The sequence below is a fragment of the Acromyrmex echinatior genome, chromosome 10 (genome assembly GCF_024713525.1).
Source record: "Acromyrmex echinatior isolate Ae372 chromosome 10, ASM2471352v2, whole genome shotgun sequence".
NCBI lineage: Eukaryota > Metazoa > Arthropoda > Insecta > Hymenoptera > Formicidae > Acromyrmex > Acromyrmex echinatior.
Window position 1 is genome coordinate 4329810 of NC_141861.1, and position 20565 is coordinate 4350374.

The 20565-nt window shown below is 34.5% G+C and overlaps 1 protein-coding gene across 5 annotated transcripts in view; it reads right to left on the reverse strand.

Annotated features, from left to right (window-relative positions):
* Atg16 (Autophagy-related 16) overlaps positions 1 to 20565 on the reverse strand; it is a 408498-nt gene that overhangs the window by 17341 nt on the left and 370592 nt on the right. For all 5 annotated transcript variants that reach the window (XM_011065883.2, XM_011065884.2, XM_087410139.1 and 2 more), the window contains 4 exons: positions 14080 to 14200; positions 5686 to 5865; positions 4023 to 4107; positions 3795 to 3941 (listed from right to left, as the gene is read on the reverse strand). In XM_011065883.2, coding sequence (XP_011064185.1) covers positions 3795 to 3941; positions 4023 to 4107; positions 5686 to 5865; positions 14080 to 14200 — 533 coding nt within the window. The remainder of the gene's footprint in view (positions 1 to 3794; positions 3942 to 4022; positions 4108 to 5685; positions 5866 to 14079; positions 14201 to 20565) is intronic.

Below are 20565 nucleotides of genomic sequence, written 5' to 3' on the forward strand. Positions count from 1 at the left end.
ATTAAGTTAGTCTCGGAGATTCCTGAGCGAGCGCAACGTACGAATTATACGATCTATACGATCTACCTTCGTGCGATGTAGCGCACCGCAGCGACTGCGAATGAACGATGATCGCTACGAAGACGAAGGCGAAAACGAAGACGAAGTCGTCGACAACCGGATGACGATGACGAACCTGCTAGAAGAATGAAGACGAAGAGACGGGAGACAACGACGACGACGAAAGATGACGATGACCACGGATGAACGCTGTCTACGTCCAAGCCAGGGTGAAAGTAATAACAGTGAAACACGCGCGTATATACGCGAGAAACCGCGCACATCGGCACCGGGCGACGTGTACATGACTGGTGCTTAAGTCATTTTTCGATACGACCGGTACTTAGATGCACGTCGGACTCGAGCCGCCCGCTGGGCTTTCCCAGAGAAGAAGCCACCGCCAAAGATCCGGCGTCCTTGAGAAACTCGAGGAGGCCGAGGACGGCATGGTCGACCGCCACGACAGAGAGGAGTGCCGTTCCCGTGCGAGGAAAGAAGGAAAAAACGATAATCGTAGAACGGATCTTACGATCTATCCTTCGCCTAAGCGAGACTCGGTCGATCGTTCAAGACGATCGTCGTTGAGCCTCGTGTATGGATGGAAACGGGGCCAAAAGCGCAACGGGTTACTTTCTTTTCAACAAGTATCTCTTAGTTTTCACTGAAAACTCTCGAAAAATAAAGAGACATGAATATACAGTTGGAAAATTCGTGTTAGATTTAACACGTTAGGAAACAAATTAATCATTCTTCTTACATAATATTTGTGTTGCTTTCTGAATCGTTATGAGCACATGAAAGACAGTACTGACACAATTTGCAAGTAAACTGTGGAAGCACATTTAAAAAAAAATGTAAAAAAAATTAATATTTATATGTTAAATTACGTATTTTATTCATTAATTTTAAAGTTTACATTTAAAACATTATTTTTATGTTATTTGTTCACTTACTTATAAATTGTGTTACATCGATATTAAGTAATGTTAAATATCAATTTAACATAAAATATTTAAATATTTACATCATGTTAAATTAATACTCGATTGTATTAAAAATTCAATACAAAATTTTAATGAGGACTCGAATGAACCGTTTTTAACATAAATACTAAATATTTCTTTTACTGTGTATTTTTATAGAGCCAGCATTGCTTTATAATGAAAAGTTCAGTATACTAAAGTTTAATGGATCTACATATCACATTTGATATAATATATTAGACTCGATAAATTTAAAAATTGTAAAAAAGATACTTTTCTAATAGATATTTAACAAATAATTATTACTTGTCTAAATATGACAGTATTAATGTTTGCGTATGATGTTACTACCGCAATGATGAACTATTAAACCAATTATGTTAATAAATGCTTCAACACGCGCGTAATTACTAATTGTTGCTACCACGAACGTGATAGTTTGATTGGTACGAGACACGACATGTTTCAATCGCGAATAATTAAACGTTATCGACATTTAACAACCATATAGAACTTATTTCACATCGAGAAATAACGATTTTTGTTTCAATTTTGTCCAATAATTTTTTCACTTTGAATTAATATAAATTATAGACGTAAACGTAATCATAAAGTACATGTACAGTTATACAAAACTAATCATCCGGACAGAGCGCTATTATTACGACGCCATTATCGACGATTTTTTTTCCGACAATTTTCCGGATGTTAAAAAGTGTATGCGCTCCACATACGCATTACGGTACTGATTTCACAATCAGTTTTTCAAATATAAATATATAACTAAAATAATAAATATAAATATATAAATATAAACTATCAATGCCGTAATGCTTACATAAAAACACAATTTTTAACGGACAACAATTTGAAGAAATTATCGATGTGATGGCATACTATCCGGATAATTAATTTCCGTGATTGTATTTATTGTATATGACAGGATTAAAAGAAGAAATAATTTAACAAATTTATGTTACGTTAATCTTGTTGAAGTTTCTCTCGCAGGAAGAGCTAGTATTTCAATTGTTCATCAATTATGAGTTGTTAGGTATTGTGAAGTTATTGTTACGAGGGATACCCGGAAATAGTTAACCGCGCTTGCTATTGATTTACAGGTAATGTCATGTTTAACCGTCCCTGTGGCTATAATAACATAATTGACGTTTTTAGTGTTTAAAACATATCGATTTTCTGCACCTCAGTAGTAGGAGCGATCCTTACATTGCATTCCCCGTGAGATACCGCCGATTAACGCGTCCATCAACGTGACTCGTGTAGGTGAAAGGGCACTGAAAGCACGCGGACGAGATATGTTGCTGTCTATGCCACTTTCTCGCTGCATCGCACTTCTTTCTCTTTCCACGGATTTTTCGCGTTTTCGCTTTCCGTGCTCTAAGAGCCGGTGGACAAACCTGAGGTCATTCGGAGCGACATAATCAATGATAAGAGTCGACGTAGACTCCGGCAAGACTTCCGAGTACTCAAGATGCCCTGATAAATTCGCGATATATCGCGAAGTTATCTGGCGATATATAGACACAGACGGTTATGTGTACGTGGATATATAACGTAAAAGTTGGAGTAAAAATCGGGTTACGTCGAAATATTTTCTTAGATTCCTTTCTGTATGTGTGTGTGGCGTCCCTTCCCGCTGCGAATCTTTTTCTTCACTATGTGTGTACATGTGCGTGTGCATGTAAGTGTATATACGCTGTGTGTGATGGACCGAAGTACTTCAGAAACTTTTCGTGTCAGGTGGATATGCCGAGCACTCGAAGGTGCCTCTAAAAATTACGGATGCTTTAGTTTAGTACCCTAGCGAGCGAATTTAAACGAGAAATTCGCATTCGTCAAAACGTAACGCGATAAAAGAGAAGCAAAAAGAAATAAATTATGGTCATATATCGAAATAGAGTGAGACAATAGCGAGCTCACGCTATCGATTTCATAACCGCAAATAAAATCGCACATCGACGGGAGAAATGTCGCAAACACAGAATTAGAAAATAATCTCTGGATCATAGTGCTGACGATAAATTTAATAAAACACTTGGAAACGTCAATTTTGTACATTCCAATATCTTTGGATCGTATTATAGATAAAAGCAATAATTGATTTTAACATAATAACTTAAAATAATGTAGTCAGATTACAAAATAAGAAAACTGCAAAAAAGGGCAATATTAAGTATTATTAAAATAAGACGACGAGCTTTATGAAGGATTGGCGCAGCCAAACTGCCTTCAATATCTCGGATTATCTCTAAATCAATATTCGATAAAATATCGGGAACAAAATTTCTCGTTTTAATATGTCTTTTCATCATTGGCAAACATAGACGATTAAAGTCTTATAAAATTTATTAGTCTTTTTTTTTCGCTCATTTTTTAACGGCATAAGCTTTAATATCGGTATTGCACATTCCAATATGAAAGGATCATTTTTTGTCTCTAGGGCAGAAACTTAAATATCCGATCAAAAATATATGATATCAGGAGGATAAAAATAACAGAACTATATAAATCATATATAGATGAGTTCGATTAACTAAACAGAATTACTTTATAATTTTCTTTTAAAGCTCGATCCATTTATATCATTTTGAATATATGCGACTAATAACGTCTAATTATTATTTCATTAAAGTAATAACGTATAATTACTTTAATTTATTACGTTTTCATGTCAATTATTCTTTTTGCAGAAAAAGAGATTCTACGTTAATATTTTTCAAATATTAATTACGATAATATGTTAGCTTTACTTACGTATGCTCTTTCAGTATTGTTTCGATCGCATTCGTCGCTATAGACCAGATGAAAACGGAACCATCGGCGGAACCAACCGCTATGTACTGTCCGTCAGGACTGAAAACAGCTCTTGTCCAATCGAATCCCACTTTAAAACCGTCAGCGCTGTAAAATAAAATTAAAATACGACGATTTACTACCTTCAACATTCTACTTATGCATGTATGACAAAAATACACGACCTACCTGAACGATCCGACAATCTTCTTCATTCGTAAATCAATCAGTTTCACCGTGTCATCCCTCACGCAGCTCAAAAGGTAATTTGCGTCTGAAATCGAATAGATTCCTTTATAATTCACAATCGTGCACAAGATTGAATAATATTTAAATTGTTCGCGCGTGAATGTTTGCGGCATTGCAACATCAACTGAACAAATATCTCTTATGTATCGAATACGTAAACCATCAGCAAAAGCGCGTCTATAGAATGACGCAATAATTCCAAGCGTTAAAAATCTAATTACGATGTAATAAAGTTGTATAGATTCATCATGCGTTGAAATGATTTTTTTACAATTTTCTTTCGTGTCATATCGATCGTATCGACCATTTGAGATGGTTTCATCTCTGTTTTAAATGAATACATAACGACGAACAATAAAAAAAATATCAGAGAGATGCGATATATCTGCTTAACTACAGAAGTTAAAAATCGGACCAACAGTGCTTGACAACACTTGAATTTATTTCGTGTTCCGGCGGCAATATCGGCGGATTAATGAAATGCGATAGAATAATATATCTGAATGAAGTACTCTTGTACGAACGGGGCGCATTTGCAGCTGATACAAGTGCTTTGAGAATACTGCAGAATCGTGCGAGCCAATTCATTCATGTCATTAAAACGTTGCGATAAAAAGCGAAAACGAAATAACATTATTTGCGTAGCGCGAATAAAATCTATAAATGAAATACATCGTATAGTTGCCGTGAAATACCAATTAATATCTTTCCCCATCGTTTAATTATCAATATAAGTACGCGTTTTGTATGCTATATAAAATTCATAACATTTCCGCTATCGTTCAAATAATTGGGTCATCATCAATTTACATCTCTCCAAATGCATAAGATATTCTAGTTTAATCTGATTTATGCTTAATTATTAAACAAAGAAGTATAGTTTTGTTCCAATATTTAAGCTTATACATAATTGCTTATTTGTAGTCACAAACTAGATAAAATCAGAAGCTTTCTGTACCGAATTTACATTTGTATTATATTTTCAATATTAATGTAAAGCTACAAAAATTATATTTTTATAATCATACTTATAATCATAGAACGTCTTTCTTTCTTTTAATCAGAATATCAATAAAGTTTCATAATATTGAGAGAAAATTATAATTATCTATAATTTAATTCTGTTGAAGATAAAATTAATATTCTTTAACATAAATAATACAAATAAAATACAATGTACATGTCAATATTCACACTTTGTGACATAATATTGGCGATACTTTTATTTAATTTTATATTTTATATAAATAATTACCATGATAATAACCAATTGTTTCATTTGACATACCTTAATCGATATTATAATATGTATAAGCAATGTATTCCATATAGTTACATATTAAAAAATTATAAAAACAAAATCCTATTCTCCGATATTATATTAGACGTAATTATGATATCGTAACGATATCAAACAATAATCATTGGAGATTGCATTCGTATTAAATATTGTATATATTTATGGAATAGATAAGTTGCAATAATTAGAATTGCAACGACACAGTTCATTTTGCAATATAAAATAAAAATTTCTCGATTGTTGGTAGTATACGCATTTAAAAAAGTCTTTAATTGATTAAACTGTTAAAAAAAATTAACTTACCGCGAGATAAATCCAAAGATGTAACTTTTCCTTCCAATAGAATGTCATTTGAACTGGATTCGGCTCTAGTATCCCAAAATCTGATCCTTTGATCAAAATGACCACTGATTATCGTGGAACCAGCTCCGTCGGAAGTTACGAGATCATTACAACTCGAACCGGCGAATTTCGTTTCTATACCTGCAACATAAAATTTCTTACTCTTAAAGGATGTGGTCAATTATTATTTGATTATTTTATGTATTTAATTAGAAAATTTTTTTTTATAGAATTACATAAGATTTTCTTAAGAAATAATTTTTTTTTCCATTTAAGTAAAAATTGTATTAATTTCGTATACAAGTGATACAAATATGCAAGAAGAATTAATTACTCGATTAATTATATTTTGTTTTTTAAATATCTTCAATAATATTGGAAAATAATTATTAATGAAAGTTTTAATAAATTCTTTGTCAATTGATCTATGTATAGTAATTAGAAGATAAATTATTATAAAGTATAATAATTTATTATGTATGTATTATTAATTATTAATGATCAAATTCTGATGAAAAAGTTACCGTGTTTTTTATACTAGATAGAATCTTTAGAATACGCAGGCTTTCAGAGCAAATTCATTGTAAATTCGTCTTTTAAAGATAAATTATACACAAATTGATCACACTGCATTCTGCATTTAATTTGAGCATTCCACGAGAATGATAGAATTACGTTCTCGGGAATTGTGCATATACGTGCCGACTTTAAACGGAGCGAGTTTAACAGTGATTGTATCGAATGTGAATCACGGCTGGTTTCCTGTTTCAAACTGTAGCTCTACCTAGTAGCAGCTTTCATCGATCTCCACGCTGAAATAAGCAGGATTTCAAACTTAATTTACGTCGGGAAATGACATTCGCGTCGCCACGTTTCCGCGAAGCTCTTGGAAATCGCTAGCGCGTCGCGGAAATGCCCAGCATCAAGACTGGAAACAGGATAAATTACGAGTTTTCCGCTTACAACCTTCCTTTCCCGCTCTTCTATTATACCTTTCCTTAACCTCGACCTTTGTACGATTACGAATCCGTACGTCAGTATCCATCCTACTTTATCGTGGCCCTGCGTTAAATCAAACGTGATTTATCGTCCGATCGATTAGTCTGTCGAAGTTTCTACAGCGGGACTCGACTAGCGAATGATGTTCACCGTTTCTACCCGAAAATGGTATTACAAACTCCAATTACTTCGCGACAGTGTACCATGCCAACGGAGGAAAGCTTCTTCCTTCGGAAGCAAGCTTTGTATGTTTCAAACGCGTATATTCAATTACGATCGCGCCTTAGAAACTCTAATGTCTCTTAATCGTATCATGGAACTTCAATGAAAATTATAATTATGTTTAATTTCCCTTCCTCCTAGAATATCAAATGTTTGTTTTTAATAATTTCATGGAAACCTTATACTTATGTTTAAGTAATTTATTTTAACTAATTAATTTTTTTAAATCTGCTTTTCCTAAAAATTGTGTAATTACGGTAGCTTTTTTTTTTACAGAAAAATGATCATCCATTAAAAAAAAAATTGAATATGTGATAAATAAACGCATCGCGAAATTTCCAACCAAGTTATACAAGATAATTTAAAAAATAATAACTTTACGTATTTTTATAATTATGTTTAATTTTTCTTCTTCCACTAGAATATCGAATGTTTGTTTTTTAATAATTCCATGAAAAACTTTTATACTGTGGTAATTTATTTTTTTAAATCTGCTTTCCCCAAAAATCGTGTAATTATGATAGCTTTTTTTTTTACGGAAAAATGATCATCTATTGTAAAGGAAATCGAATATGTGATAAATAAATTCACATCGCAAAATTTCCAAACCAAGTTATGCAACCTAATTTAAAAAATAATAACTTTACATATATTTTTTTTATATTTCATAAACACTTTTGATATGTTTTAACGTTACATTCAGATGATGATATGAATATGATGATGATATGATTGCGCGTAGCGTATACTTAATCCTCCGTAATTCGATATACAAGCTTCAGAGAAAGTGAACTTTACAAGCTTCAAACGTGATGAATAGGGTACCTTTCTGAAAGTAATAAAATTTCTTTTAAAGTGCGTTCGTGCATAAAGAGAAATTTGTATCTCACTTCTACGCCGGTTTATAGTCTTATCTTGCAACAAGTAACCGTACCACAATGCATTCGCCACGCGCCGGTTATCACGAGTCAGTAAAATACGCGAGACGCGTACGGCTAATAAACGTCGACGTAAAAATCATTAGCAGGCAAAACATGTCTTCACGAGTGCGTTACCGCGCGGCAAGGCGCACAAAGGGATTTCTACCGTACTCGAAATAATGCGTGAATGTTTCCATTTGATGACTAGATTTGAGTCGTAATGATGATGATGGTAAGACAAGAGTGTTAGCCTGACTTAATCATTGCTTTGTACACATCCCTGTGATCACAAAGACGATGCTAATTTCTGATATCTAGTTAGACAATCTTTCCTTTTCCTCAGGTACAAATTTTCCTGCAAAAAGCACGACACTTCTTCAGAGATAAAAACAATAATAATCTTTTCTCTACAATATAGTTTTTTTAATATATTTTAATAGCGTTTATTTTTACGACAATAGTTTCGCTTAGTAGAAAAATAAAAGGCGCAATTAGTTATACTTTTAAATAGATTAAATATGATTGATTATGCAGGACGTTTCATGACTTATGCCATTGGAACAAATACTTCCTTCTTTAACTTAATCTCTGGTAGCTGCGATCAAAAGATGGCAGTAATTTTACGGACGTCAATTCTTGCATGTCATACAAGGATTATCTATATCCTGTATCTATAATATAGTTCTTTATGTACTGGTCCTTAAGCCCAATGTATTATTCAGATAAGTGCATTATATACATGCTGTTAACGTGCATCTATCCCTCAAACGAGGCATAAGGGATTACCGGCTTTCCGTATAAGCCTTCTTCAACCGTCAGCCATGATAAGAGCTTTCAGGATGTTAATTTGCCCTTCCTCATGCTTTTTGCATTAGTATGTATTCCATATTAATGTACATTTGCTCTTTGAGACATATGTTATTCAAATATATTTCCTTAGATCTACCGAACCTTTCATTTTTACATATTTTTTCATTGAAGTTAACTTCTCATTAACGAATATTTAAATTTAACACACCAGTTTTTCTGATAACTTTTGGAAATTCAATTTTAATTTAGTAATCGTGTCCAACTCATATTAATTAAAATATAGAATAGATAATTTATTTTTTTATAATTAGCATAACATGACAATTCTCTGTAGAATCGTTTGGTTAATTCTTATGTTTTTACATTTTGCAAAAAATTAAAAATAAAAATTAATAATATTTTAAAGTAATTTTTGCGCATACATTATATGTGAAGAAAAAAAGATTGATTCTCTTTAGTTAGTGAAACACTCGAAAGTGTCAAGCAGTGTGTACGACAGAAATACAATGATGGCGATTAATTTCTCGGAACGTTAGGGAGCATTTGGCATGTCTTTTCAGTCAGTGGCGAACGCATGACACGGGGTGTTATTTCGTAGGTGCGGTGTGGAATTCATCTGTCTGCGGCACGATTGTGTCCAGAAGAGTCGCTCGGGGCGTCCACGAAATTGCGCGACGACATGGCGAGGTAGATAATAGCGCGATAGAAAACAGCTAATCCACTTTAAGCGTCCTTTTTGTCTTAAAGCGTCCGCGGTAAACAATAATTCACGCTTAAATGCCCTTTCAGCGCCGTTTTCCCATTGTGCGCGCCTCGCGTTCGGAGATTTATTTGTGCGAAACTTTTGTACAAGCACCACCGGTCTTCCTTGATAGTGCGGTTTTCGCTATTTTGCTGTAGGACCACGCCACAACAACAAAAGGCCGCCGCAAGGCTAAAACGGATGTTCCTGAAGTACCTGTATGTATCCACGCAGGTATCCGCGTGCTTCCCCCCTTCCCCTCCTGACGTGCACACAATTAACTCGGACTCAACTACTGAATGACCCGACGAGGCGACAGTTATAAATTACGTGACGAAGTTAAGCCACTGGTTAATTACACCGTACTGGTATTCGCTCCCGGTTGTTATCTCCCGGTGCGTTACATAAAAAAATAAGATAGATTCTTTGCTTCAAGTGCGTTCGCCAACGAAAAAAGTTTTGTATTTATGTAACAAGTTTGATGACCAACCACAAACTCAGTCGGGATAGGCGATTTGTGATGGCGCACGACTTCTTACATTAATTATCGCCAACTAAAACTTCGGTACTGTATCACTTTAGGCGACTTGATTTAAGGAGATACACTTTTCGGAATTACGCTCTTCAACTTTCATAAGGGCTTGCATATCGCGAAGTAATGCAGTTCTCTTGCTACGCCCGGCGTTGTGTAGGAAACTTCGCACTTTACGCTTGCAGTATTAACTTAATATAAAAGACATGGAATTCTCAAACGAGTTTATCAGGATCGGTTCAAACAATAAGTTCGTTTAAACTTGCAATTTCATTGTAACACAATGAGAAAAAATTGCTCATTTGACTAAATTAATTTTGTTTGTCTTTATTTCTTTCGATAAAGAATACTTGTTTAAATCAAATCAAACATCATATTTGACTTAAATATATACAGTCTTCAACGAAAGGAATAGAAACGATTAAATTTATTCAATTAAATGAACAATTGTTTCTATGTATATATATATGTAGTTCCATATAAAGTACCATATAAAAAAAACAAATAGTGAATAACATTAAGTATTATGAGTATATATTATATCATAATCATATATTTAATGTTATTCATTATTTGTTTTAACTATGTTAATAGCAGTTAAAATAAAGTGTATGCAAACGAAAACGTGTATGCAAATAAACTCGCGGAAGTTTTTTATACAATCAATATTTTATTCTATTGACATAATATCTAACACTTTGTTTTCTTTAAAACAGCTGCAAACACACTTATCCATTTAATTTGCGCGAACGCAGTTTTTATTTGAAGTACTTCAATGGTGTGAAATAAAAGCAAATCAACAGTTGTCAAATCAAATTTATATCATCAGATGCTTGTTAGTTGCTTTTTTTTAAATAAATGAGATCATTGCATAAAATGCACAGTAATTCTTGATTCACAAAAAAAAACAATCATTAAAACAATTTTAATTTTATAATTTTTTAAAATATAAATATAATCCGCATTACATATTTCGATATCTGTTCACCGAGAAGTTCAAAACAAATTTCATATTTATTACGTATCTCAACAAATAACAGTACAAGTACACGGGAAAAAAATAGATTGAGTGGTACAGAAAAGCTATATATTTACTGCGCGAATTCAACACTTATAACTAAGAAGATTTGATGGTTTAACAAATCGTCAATGTTATTCTGCTGTCAACTTTGATACTTTAAAACATTTGATACTTTAATACATAGAAAACTGACCGTCCGCATATTACAACTGTTATAGATTTGCTGAATCAGTGAAGTTTTTAGCTGTGTAGTTTCATTTTTCATCCGTTAATTATATCTCAACGATATTCCTCCGACGATATGACGCGATTTATTGAAATTTAGCGAACGTTCGTATCATTAACACGCTAGTTAATGATATAAATTATTATTCCGAGGGAACGTTAACTAAGGACCGAGTTTAAGGCGATTCTGGACTTTGCAAATTAATACTTGTACGCCATCGTATTAAGCAGTCTCTACAGCTTTGTATCCTTTGTCAATACGATTTCTCGGCTACTGGCCGCACACACACCACAGAATTCCGTAACGTTGTTGACCGTAGTGCAAATCGATATCTCAAGCCGTTCTTCAGATAGAACGCCCCGTTTCACGAGATTAGTCCGGCGCCAGGGTCGAATGTAAATCCCAAATACATTTGCGGGAAATGAGATCTTCCGTGGCCGCTATCTGCGCGAGTCCGGCCGCCTGCGTGTGCGGCTTACTCAATTTATTTTTCGCACTACTTAAAACTCCTCTACATTTCACACCGAGAACGTGAGCCGCGATCTGTGAGTATGCTTTACCTCGAGAAATGGCCACTTTCAGCTAGCTGTAAATTATCACTTTCGCCCCCCCGTCTTCGGAGCGGCGCGCTTATCGCATGGAGCCTCGTACCGTCGCCGAAAGCGGTGAAAGATTCCTCTATTTTACGGGCGAACGGACTACGATTCGATACGTCGAAGTTGTTCGCGTGAGAGAGCAAATGGTCGAATGAACGCCGCTGCTTTTCTCTGACAATTAGTGTGATAAATCCCCGATGGGAGAACATCGAGGAGTCGAGGTGTTTTGCACCGGTCACGATGTCCGCGCATTCCACTCGGAAAGTGTTTTCTGGGAAGGAGAAATTTCATTTGCCCTTGAATGCGTGGAATTATCGTGTTACTATTCTGGCTACACTAGCGATTTTCAATGACTCAGAAGCCGCACCATTAGACCCTTATGCGGATACAGGTATAGCCCTCGTCCAACACCTGCCAGTCGAAGGTCACGATAATGTTCGCGCGGAAAGGCTTGACTATCGCATCCGGCATTCGCGATTATTCACACTCGACGGTGAGAGCTGTCGCGTGAAATTAGATCACGACACGCGTGAACTTCCTAGGACAAAAGGGCTTCTAATGGCGACCGTACGCATTCGAACCGAAACCTAGTAGACGTGAATACATGTACTGAAGGGTATAATTCCTATATCATCTGTATTCAAACAGATCCTATACAGATCAAGAAGAGAGGAGATCTTCGAACAATAGACGTAATATACAAGAAAAATCAATATTGATGCATTAAAATTTTACTCCAGCTTTCGCATTATTATTCTCCAACTTAAAATTTATATTGTCTGTATTGTTACACAGACAATATAATATGTCTTTTAAATTATAAATTACAGTGATAAAGTGTAACACAGATTGAAAATTCAATTAAAATCTAAGGGAACTGATACTTGCAATATTTTTAAGCAAGTTTTTTCTGTTTTGTTTAAGAAGAAATTAGTTTTAATTTGAGTATGAGATAACAATGAGTAACATTAATGAAACTAATTAATGACGTAATAAAGAAATCTGAGTATAATAAAGATAGAATCATCTCTTATATCTTGTCCTGGATAAACCTGTGTTCTAATTTAAGAGTTAATAAAAATGATACTCTTTCCCCGCAAGTAATGGATTTGTGATTAATCTGGGTATTCTTTTCTGACAGATCATTCATTAGATTATATACATCTATCTTTATTATCGCATGAATATCGTGCTTTCATTTTGAAACCAGATTCGAATAAAGAATCGAAAATTCATTAAAGTTACTCGTTTGATCTTCCACATTTTATCTCCGATCGTATTTATTCTACCATCACAAGTTGCAATTTTGTTTCAAAATCCATTCTATTATCAGGGATCATCTATTAAGAGCATCAATACTCCGAGATAAAAAGTTCTTCTATGCGAATGGAGTTTTTAAAGGCGAAACAAGTGAGAGGAGAAATCTGTTCTTCCGCGGAAGAATCTTATCGATTTAATTAACGCGTCGACGACGAACGCAACGAACCGTCTGTTAGTCGGGAGGGCATGAGTTTTTATCTCATCTTCGCCATTACGGCGTCACCGTTGATGCCAGTGCGCTTCGTACGAACCGAGCCCGGCATTATGGGCGTCATATTTTCCGTGGCGGTCCATTGTGCAGCCGCGTACGACGTGCAACGGAATATGCATATGAATGATCATGCAGATTCGCCGTTTGTTTTATTATCTTGGAGCGCTCGTAAGTGTATCTGCATTATGCAACGACTAATAGGGGTAATGGGCAACGTGATTACCGCTAGCACCGGGCATTACTTTCGGCTCATACTTCCTGCGCGATTCTGTTACGAGACGAAATGAATGTGCCGCGTTAACATTATGCAACCCGATATGTCAGCCGCAAGTAATCGCCATTTAAAATTTTCTTTCGCCCGCCTTAAAAGTATTTATCGTCGCTGTACGCTGTCGGGAGTCCCGAGGAGCATTTCGGGATTACCGGGCAAGAGCCCGATTGTCGGTAAATATACGCAGATGAGATTCAGAATTGTTTTGCATAAACTAGTTTAATTAAAGTGCTTTAAACCGTTCCCGCGTGGAAATTCGGAATCGGATCTTTACATTTGCGATTCCTTGATCCCCTCTTTCTCTTTTGGAGAAAGTGCTCGTTACCTGGAATTTCTTGTACAAGACACCTATCGTTAATTTTGCGATAATTTTTAATAATTTAATTTAGATTAATATCTCATAATCTTGATTCTATCCTTAACGGATGTCTTAAAAGAAACGTCAGCTTTTCGTTCACTTAATCGGTAATATAACGTTCACTTACATGCTTTGCTGCGCAGATCCCAGATTTTTAAAGTCCGATCATAACTTCCCGTAACTACTTTCGACGGTTCGCCAAGAAACTTTGCTGCCATCACCTTTGCGCAGTGGCCCGTGAGTGTATGCTGAAACAAAAATATAAAGATTCACTGACGTGAATCGCTATCTCCGATAGCGCAAGTAAAATGAGGGTATATATGTACTTGCAATAATATATGGGATCAATAAAATGGCATCAATAAAAATATTATATTTTTCATACTCAATTGAGTAATCTGTCTAATCTCGCCAATATCATTTAATTAAAAAAAAAAAACATTTTAAAATTTTCTTCCCTAATTTCATAAGTTAATTTTAAACAACATGTAATAATAAAAGAATTTCACACAGATAAATTTTACTTAAAATAGTTAATCTTAATTTCTCACTTGAATTTCTCTTTAAAATATATTCATACGAATTTTCTGTTTTATTTGTTTTATTGTATACATTAATTTTTATTTAGATACGCTTAAAACTAATAAATAGCGAAATTTATTACTTTTCCAGTGATACTAACTCCATTTGAAAACGTGAGCTATAAAAGGCAATTAAAATATATTATTCGCGTCACGAATTTACCCTGTTATAAACTATTTTGTTTAAATACAATTTGAAAGCACCGTAGTCATTGGCGCTTTGTAACTGGAGTCTTGAACTTTAAACAGGGACTTGTTAGATCGAGCACCGGCTTTCATAAGTTGATTTTCTCTCTTCTACTTTCGAGTTTAGCTCTGCTCCGAGCATCGACGTGTTCGAAATGAGAAATGAATGTAGCTGCAAGGGGCGGAAGTAGACCGACGGTATAAAGCGTGCGTTTCCAACGGAATAGTACGTCATCCTTTAACGGTAACAAGAAAAGAGTTCGATTTCATTATTACCTTCATATTGAGTTGAACAAGAAAATTCAACTGGTGCCCTCGAATAGTTTCCTTTATATCCCCGATATTCGTTCATGAACATTTGAACGTGATATAGATTTAACAAAAATTACATCAGCAGAGGCTTAAACACAATCGTAACGACCGTCACGATGAACGTAATACGAGTATTACAACTGAAAATATTGTCAAATATCCTGGGGATATTTGTTTTGCCATTGACATGATGTCAACGACAGTTATTCTGTCTCTCTTTACTTTGAGCGTTTTTGCGCGAACGAGTATTAAACCCGTACGTTGACGTCCATGGTGGTTCATTTTACGAGCAATTTTTTTTTTCGATCACGAGCTACGCCCGATATTCTAGGGTTCTCTTATCAAAGTTTTTGGGAACGGCATACGTTCGATGGTTCTCTCTTTTTTTTTTTACAGCGCAATCCTGACAACGCGAGTCTTTCATTTTGAAGCAGAATTTTTACCTCTTGCTCATTCATTTATGCAAAACATTGCTCTCTCTATTTAGCACATAAATCATTGTGGCAGAGATTAGCTGCACATTACTATAATCATAAACAGGAAGGATTAGAATATTCGTAACAGCATAAAGTTAATTATGTTTAGGAGTTTCCTAACGATCGCTTGTCGATAAAAAATTTGCTAGCAGAGCGTTACTATTAGCCGGCACTTTACGAGTAAATAAATTTTTCAATGACAGCTGATATCCTGCGTTATATATTTATCGTATCCTGCATTAATAGTGCAAACTGCTAATGAAATTTCAAGAATGATATACAGAGTTTTCATACCGTAAGACGACGGCTCAATGGGTGAGGGGGAGTAATTCAAAAACAGGCAGCAGGCGATCGCGCTAATGTTTTACGAGTCCGAGTTTTACGAGTTAATAAATTACTTAGCGAGGGGCAATACATTTCTTTGTTCCAATGTTGACACAACGTATTTGTGACGCGAGTGTCTACGACAGCAATAAAATTATCAAGTGATATACGTAGCACTTATACGGTTACGTAAAATTACCGTTGAATCTAAAGAGTAACGACGATCCCGGTATCGACGGGACCATTTTACAAATCAATCAAGTCGTGCGACGGACCTGCCACAGGCGTGATTTAATGACTGCCAACGCCTTCCGCGTGCATGCTTGCACATCGTCGTTAAATGAAATTCTGAAGTTATCTCATATACGCTTCGCTCGTTCCTTTTTCTTCGCATCGTCGTTTAATGGTGAAGAATTCAAGCGTGACGTCGACAAGGGGAGGTGCGGGAGAGCGACTCAAGAGCTCTTCCGTATAAGAGAGAAGAGATGTTAAAAAGAAGACTTCGCCAATTTTAAGGTGCGCGGCGTCGGGAGCTAGCACGCTCTTGAAAAATGTCCTAATGTAAATTAATGGCCCGGAAGTTTAGCTGGAAGGGCTATAACGTGAAAGAAACACAGGTAGGAGTACGGTCCTCCCGACTGGCCTTACGAGCTGCAGGAGAACTTTACCCTCTTTCGCAAAGATGTCGGAGGAAGAGGCCGAAGAAAGTGCACCATAATCTAGGGTCTCGAGAACTTTGCCAAAAGTGAGACGGCAAGTTTACGTTTCTTCCGAACGTTAAACGGCTGAATAGACTTTACTTTCAATCGCCTTGTCCTGTTAAGAATGACACTGACACAACAGGGACGCGAAAGAACGCTGCTTTTCAAAATTTTCGTAAAACGCTCTTCGACGTAAAAAAAATAGACACATAACTTTACGACTGAAACTTTACACTTATAAACACTAAAAAGACAAAAATTAAACTTTATAAAAATGTCTTATAAAAATTAGTTAAGAAGATTAATTTCAGTATTGCAAGGATTGCAAATTCTTTTGAGAAATTTCTTCTTCATCTAGAAAAAATATATCGAATTCAAGCAAATGTCATTTTTAAAGTTTAATCTTGCTCTCAGTGTATTTTGAAGTTCGTTTATCTTAATGCACAAATTTTCTTTCGAGGTTTTTATAGTACACATATACACGTATATATGTATATGGAGCTTTTTACGAGTAAACTTTTAAAGAAGTAGCTCAATTTATTGCATACTAGTAACGTTTTACAACTGTACTCTTTCTTGCTTTCCTAAATGAAAATTTTTTTCAATATATCTTGTTTATATATATATATCACTTTCTAAACTTTTATGACACAAAGAAGTTTAAAATTTTTTGACTTAATAAAATAAAAATTAATATGCTTTCTTTCTATTTTGTAATCCTTAACAAAAGAAAAAAACAGTTTAATGCAAAAAGTCATTAAAAATAGAATGCAATTCAACAAATGAAAATTAGATAAGAGAAAATTTTTATACAACGATAAAAGCAATATATAGTTTATATTAAAACTTAAATTAAAGTATATTTTAATTTTTGCTAATCTCTTCAAAATTGGGATTATGATATTAACGCGTGTAATTCGTAAAACAAACATATTTCAAGTTTCATAATAATATAGAAATCATTTATTATAATTAACATATGTCTTGAATAAATGTCTTCTATGGCTATTCTAGAGATAACTATGGAAGCTATTCGAATATTCAATAATTTCATAACAATGTAGTAACTCCGTTCTAACGCAAACAACGGAGGTAATTCGAGATTACGGACAAAATGCGGAGCACGCGACCATAGCTAGGAAGTTTATTAATGTGAATATTCGAAAAGCCCTAGTAATCCAGTGGTTTCGTATACGAATTATATTTCTTCGATGATGAGTTTGAAACGCCATAACAAATTTCGCGAGAGATTGAATTTACTCAATCACATATAATATCCGTGATAATATACGATACATTCTCACATATATGACGCCTAGTGCGCGATAAATATATACCCATCTATATATAATAATAATATTATCATGCGACGTAACATCCGAGATACCCACAAAGGAGGAATGATAGAGTACTTTAGGAGCGTCAAACGCGACCAGGGAAGTTCTAACAATCCGCATGCAACGTAGTTTACTGTGGCGTCTTCAGGAGTTCTTTGCCGTTGTGCATAAACTCGAAAGACGCCAAACGACGTCAATCCGCTCAGATGTTAAATGTTGAACGCCCACAAAGCTGACTCTGAAAGCATTCGTGGTCATAGAAGGGAGGCTTTTGAAGAAGAACCGTAAACAATAATTTCTAAAATTCGTATACCATGAATTCAAATTTGACTCTCTACACATTTCCAAGTGACGGAAAAAAAATGATTTTTTTTACAAAAATTGGAAAGTAAAGGAATGATTTTTAATTAGTTATTATTAAGGAAGAATCAACTTTAAATTCGTCAAAAAATGTGTAATCAAGGAAAATTATGAGGTGTACATATGTATCGTTTATATAACATAAAAATCGTCATCGTTTTCCAAAAGATGATTGTACATTAACGAATGTTGATAGTCCTAACGCATGAATTACACACCAGGGAGATCCCTTTATTTTACGTCCGTGCGGCAAGAATCGTCCTGGGAAGGTACACACCGAGGTTTGAGGAATACGCGGCTGATATCGTCTTTTTACGATGCACCGGCCAAGTTCCAGTCACCAGTGGGGTGCGCGTGTGCTGTGTATACACCCGGTGTGCTCCTGCGAGCAATAAAAGCATAAACTTCTTCATAGTCCTAGTGCTCCATCGAGGGCAGAACAGTAATGCGGCCAGCCAGAGAAAAAGAGCAACAGCGAAACGAAGGGAGTGAGATCCCTCAAGTTATACGGGGCTTCAATTAAAGTCGGTAAAAAGAGTGGCGGGGAAGCTTCCTGGAAAGCAACTAGCGATCTATGTTTTATGGCTGTTGCACTCACACTGTTTTTGAAGCGTATACGCGAACGATTCGCCACCAAAAACATTTTCAAGGGTGGTCGAATGCTTGGATATACGCCTCGTACTTATTAGCTATCGCCAGCGGTGGTGGTTTCATTTCTACCCTTGAATATGATGTACTTGTTAATCTCACGCTTGATCTCTATTGCCGCTCATTAATTTCAGTAACATAGTTATTACCGAGAGGCGCTGTGCCTGATCCTATAAAAACTTCCAAGAGTCTAAATGAAGACGAAGTATACATGTTCTCATATAATCATGATGAATATCTTTTCCAAGAAATTCATGTAAAAGCATGCGTTGGTGGAAAAATAAAAATTATTGCATAATAATTTTTCAGGTTCTGTAAATGCATTTAAATAAAAGCACTCTCTTATCTACATGAAAATGATATATATTATAAATGTGTACATATAAATACGTATATAGACACAACTTCATGCTTTTGAGTAACTGTCACGATAGTATTTAATCAATATAATAAACATCTTAGATCAGAAGTTATGTACTTCTCGCCCACGTACCTCATGAATATCATTTAAAAAAATAAGTACTATATATATATAGTACCATGCATTTCTCTTATAAATCAACACCAGTTGACTTGCTGTTGCCTGCAGCAACTCATGATCCAGTCAGTCGTTTTATCTTTTAAGATCTTGTAATATAGCTTATGTATGATGGAAACGATTGATTAGGTGAACAAACGTAGAAAAAACTTTTGAGAACTTCTGCACTATTTCAACTGCTAATTTTTCAAAGTGTGTAAATTAAAAAAAATTTAAATAGTTATGTCAATAAACAATGTTATTTCAATAAACGAAAATATTCGTAAAAACTTTAATTTTAATTTAATTATTTTGTCTTTTTTTTATATCATCTTAATTATAAATATATCAGTTTAGATTTTATTTCTGACTTGATTTTTTGTTGATTTTTTTTTATATACTTTCGAAATCTATAATTTTTAATACAATAAAAAGAAATTGACAGACATTACAAATATTCAAAAATCTAAACATAGGTCGCTTTGAATTATAAAAAACAAATTGAAAAGAAAATAAATCTCGTGTCTTCGTTCTAGTACTTTGACGTAATTGTTTCGTTCCTGTTCTCACACTTGAATTAATGTATGCCCTTCGATGTACTTTGCAACGATTTAAAAAGGGAAAGCATCGATCGAATAAATCTCCGGAAAGGTAACCCACTCGCAAAAGCGTTAATCGTAATGGTCACGATAAATATTAAGAACATTAATTACAAATTAATTGACATATATTATTTATAAAATGCAAATATACAAACAATATTTCTCGTAATTAATAATAGGCAGAATTATAATTATGTATTATCGCGTATTTTCTGCTATGTCGCGTAATGACAATTAAAACTTCGTATTGTAAATGTTAACATATAATTTCATGACAATTTTGTATGTCTACGGTAAATATAATGTTGTGAAGTCACTAATAATAACGCGCATTATTTAAATTATTAACTAACAACAATCGACAATCGTTTCTCGTACATCGTTTCTGTAGCAGTCACGTTGATTAACAGATTAATGAATCATTACGATTTAGTGACTATTCAATTTTTTATTAGTAAAATTTTACAATAAAATAAAATTATATTAATATAAATACAATCTAATTTTATTGGAACAGAATGATTCATTATTTGCTACGATAATAAAGCAAATAGATGGAGCATCGATTT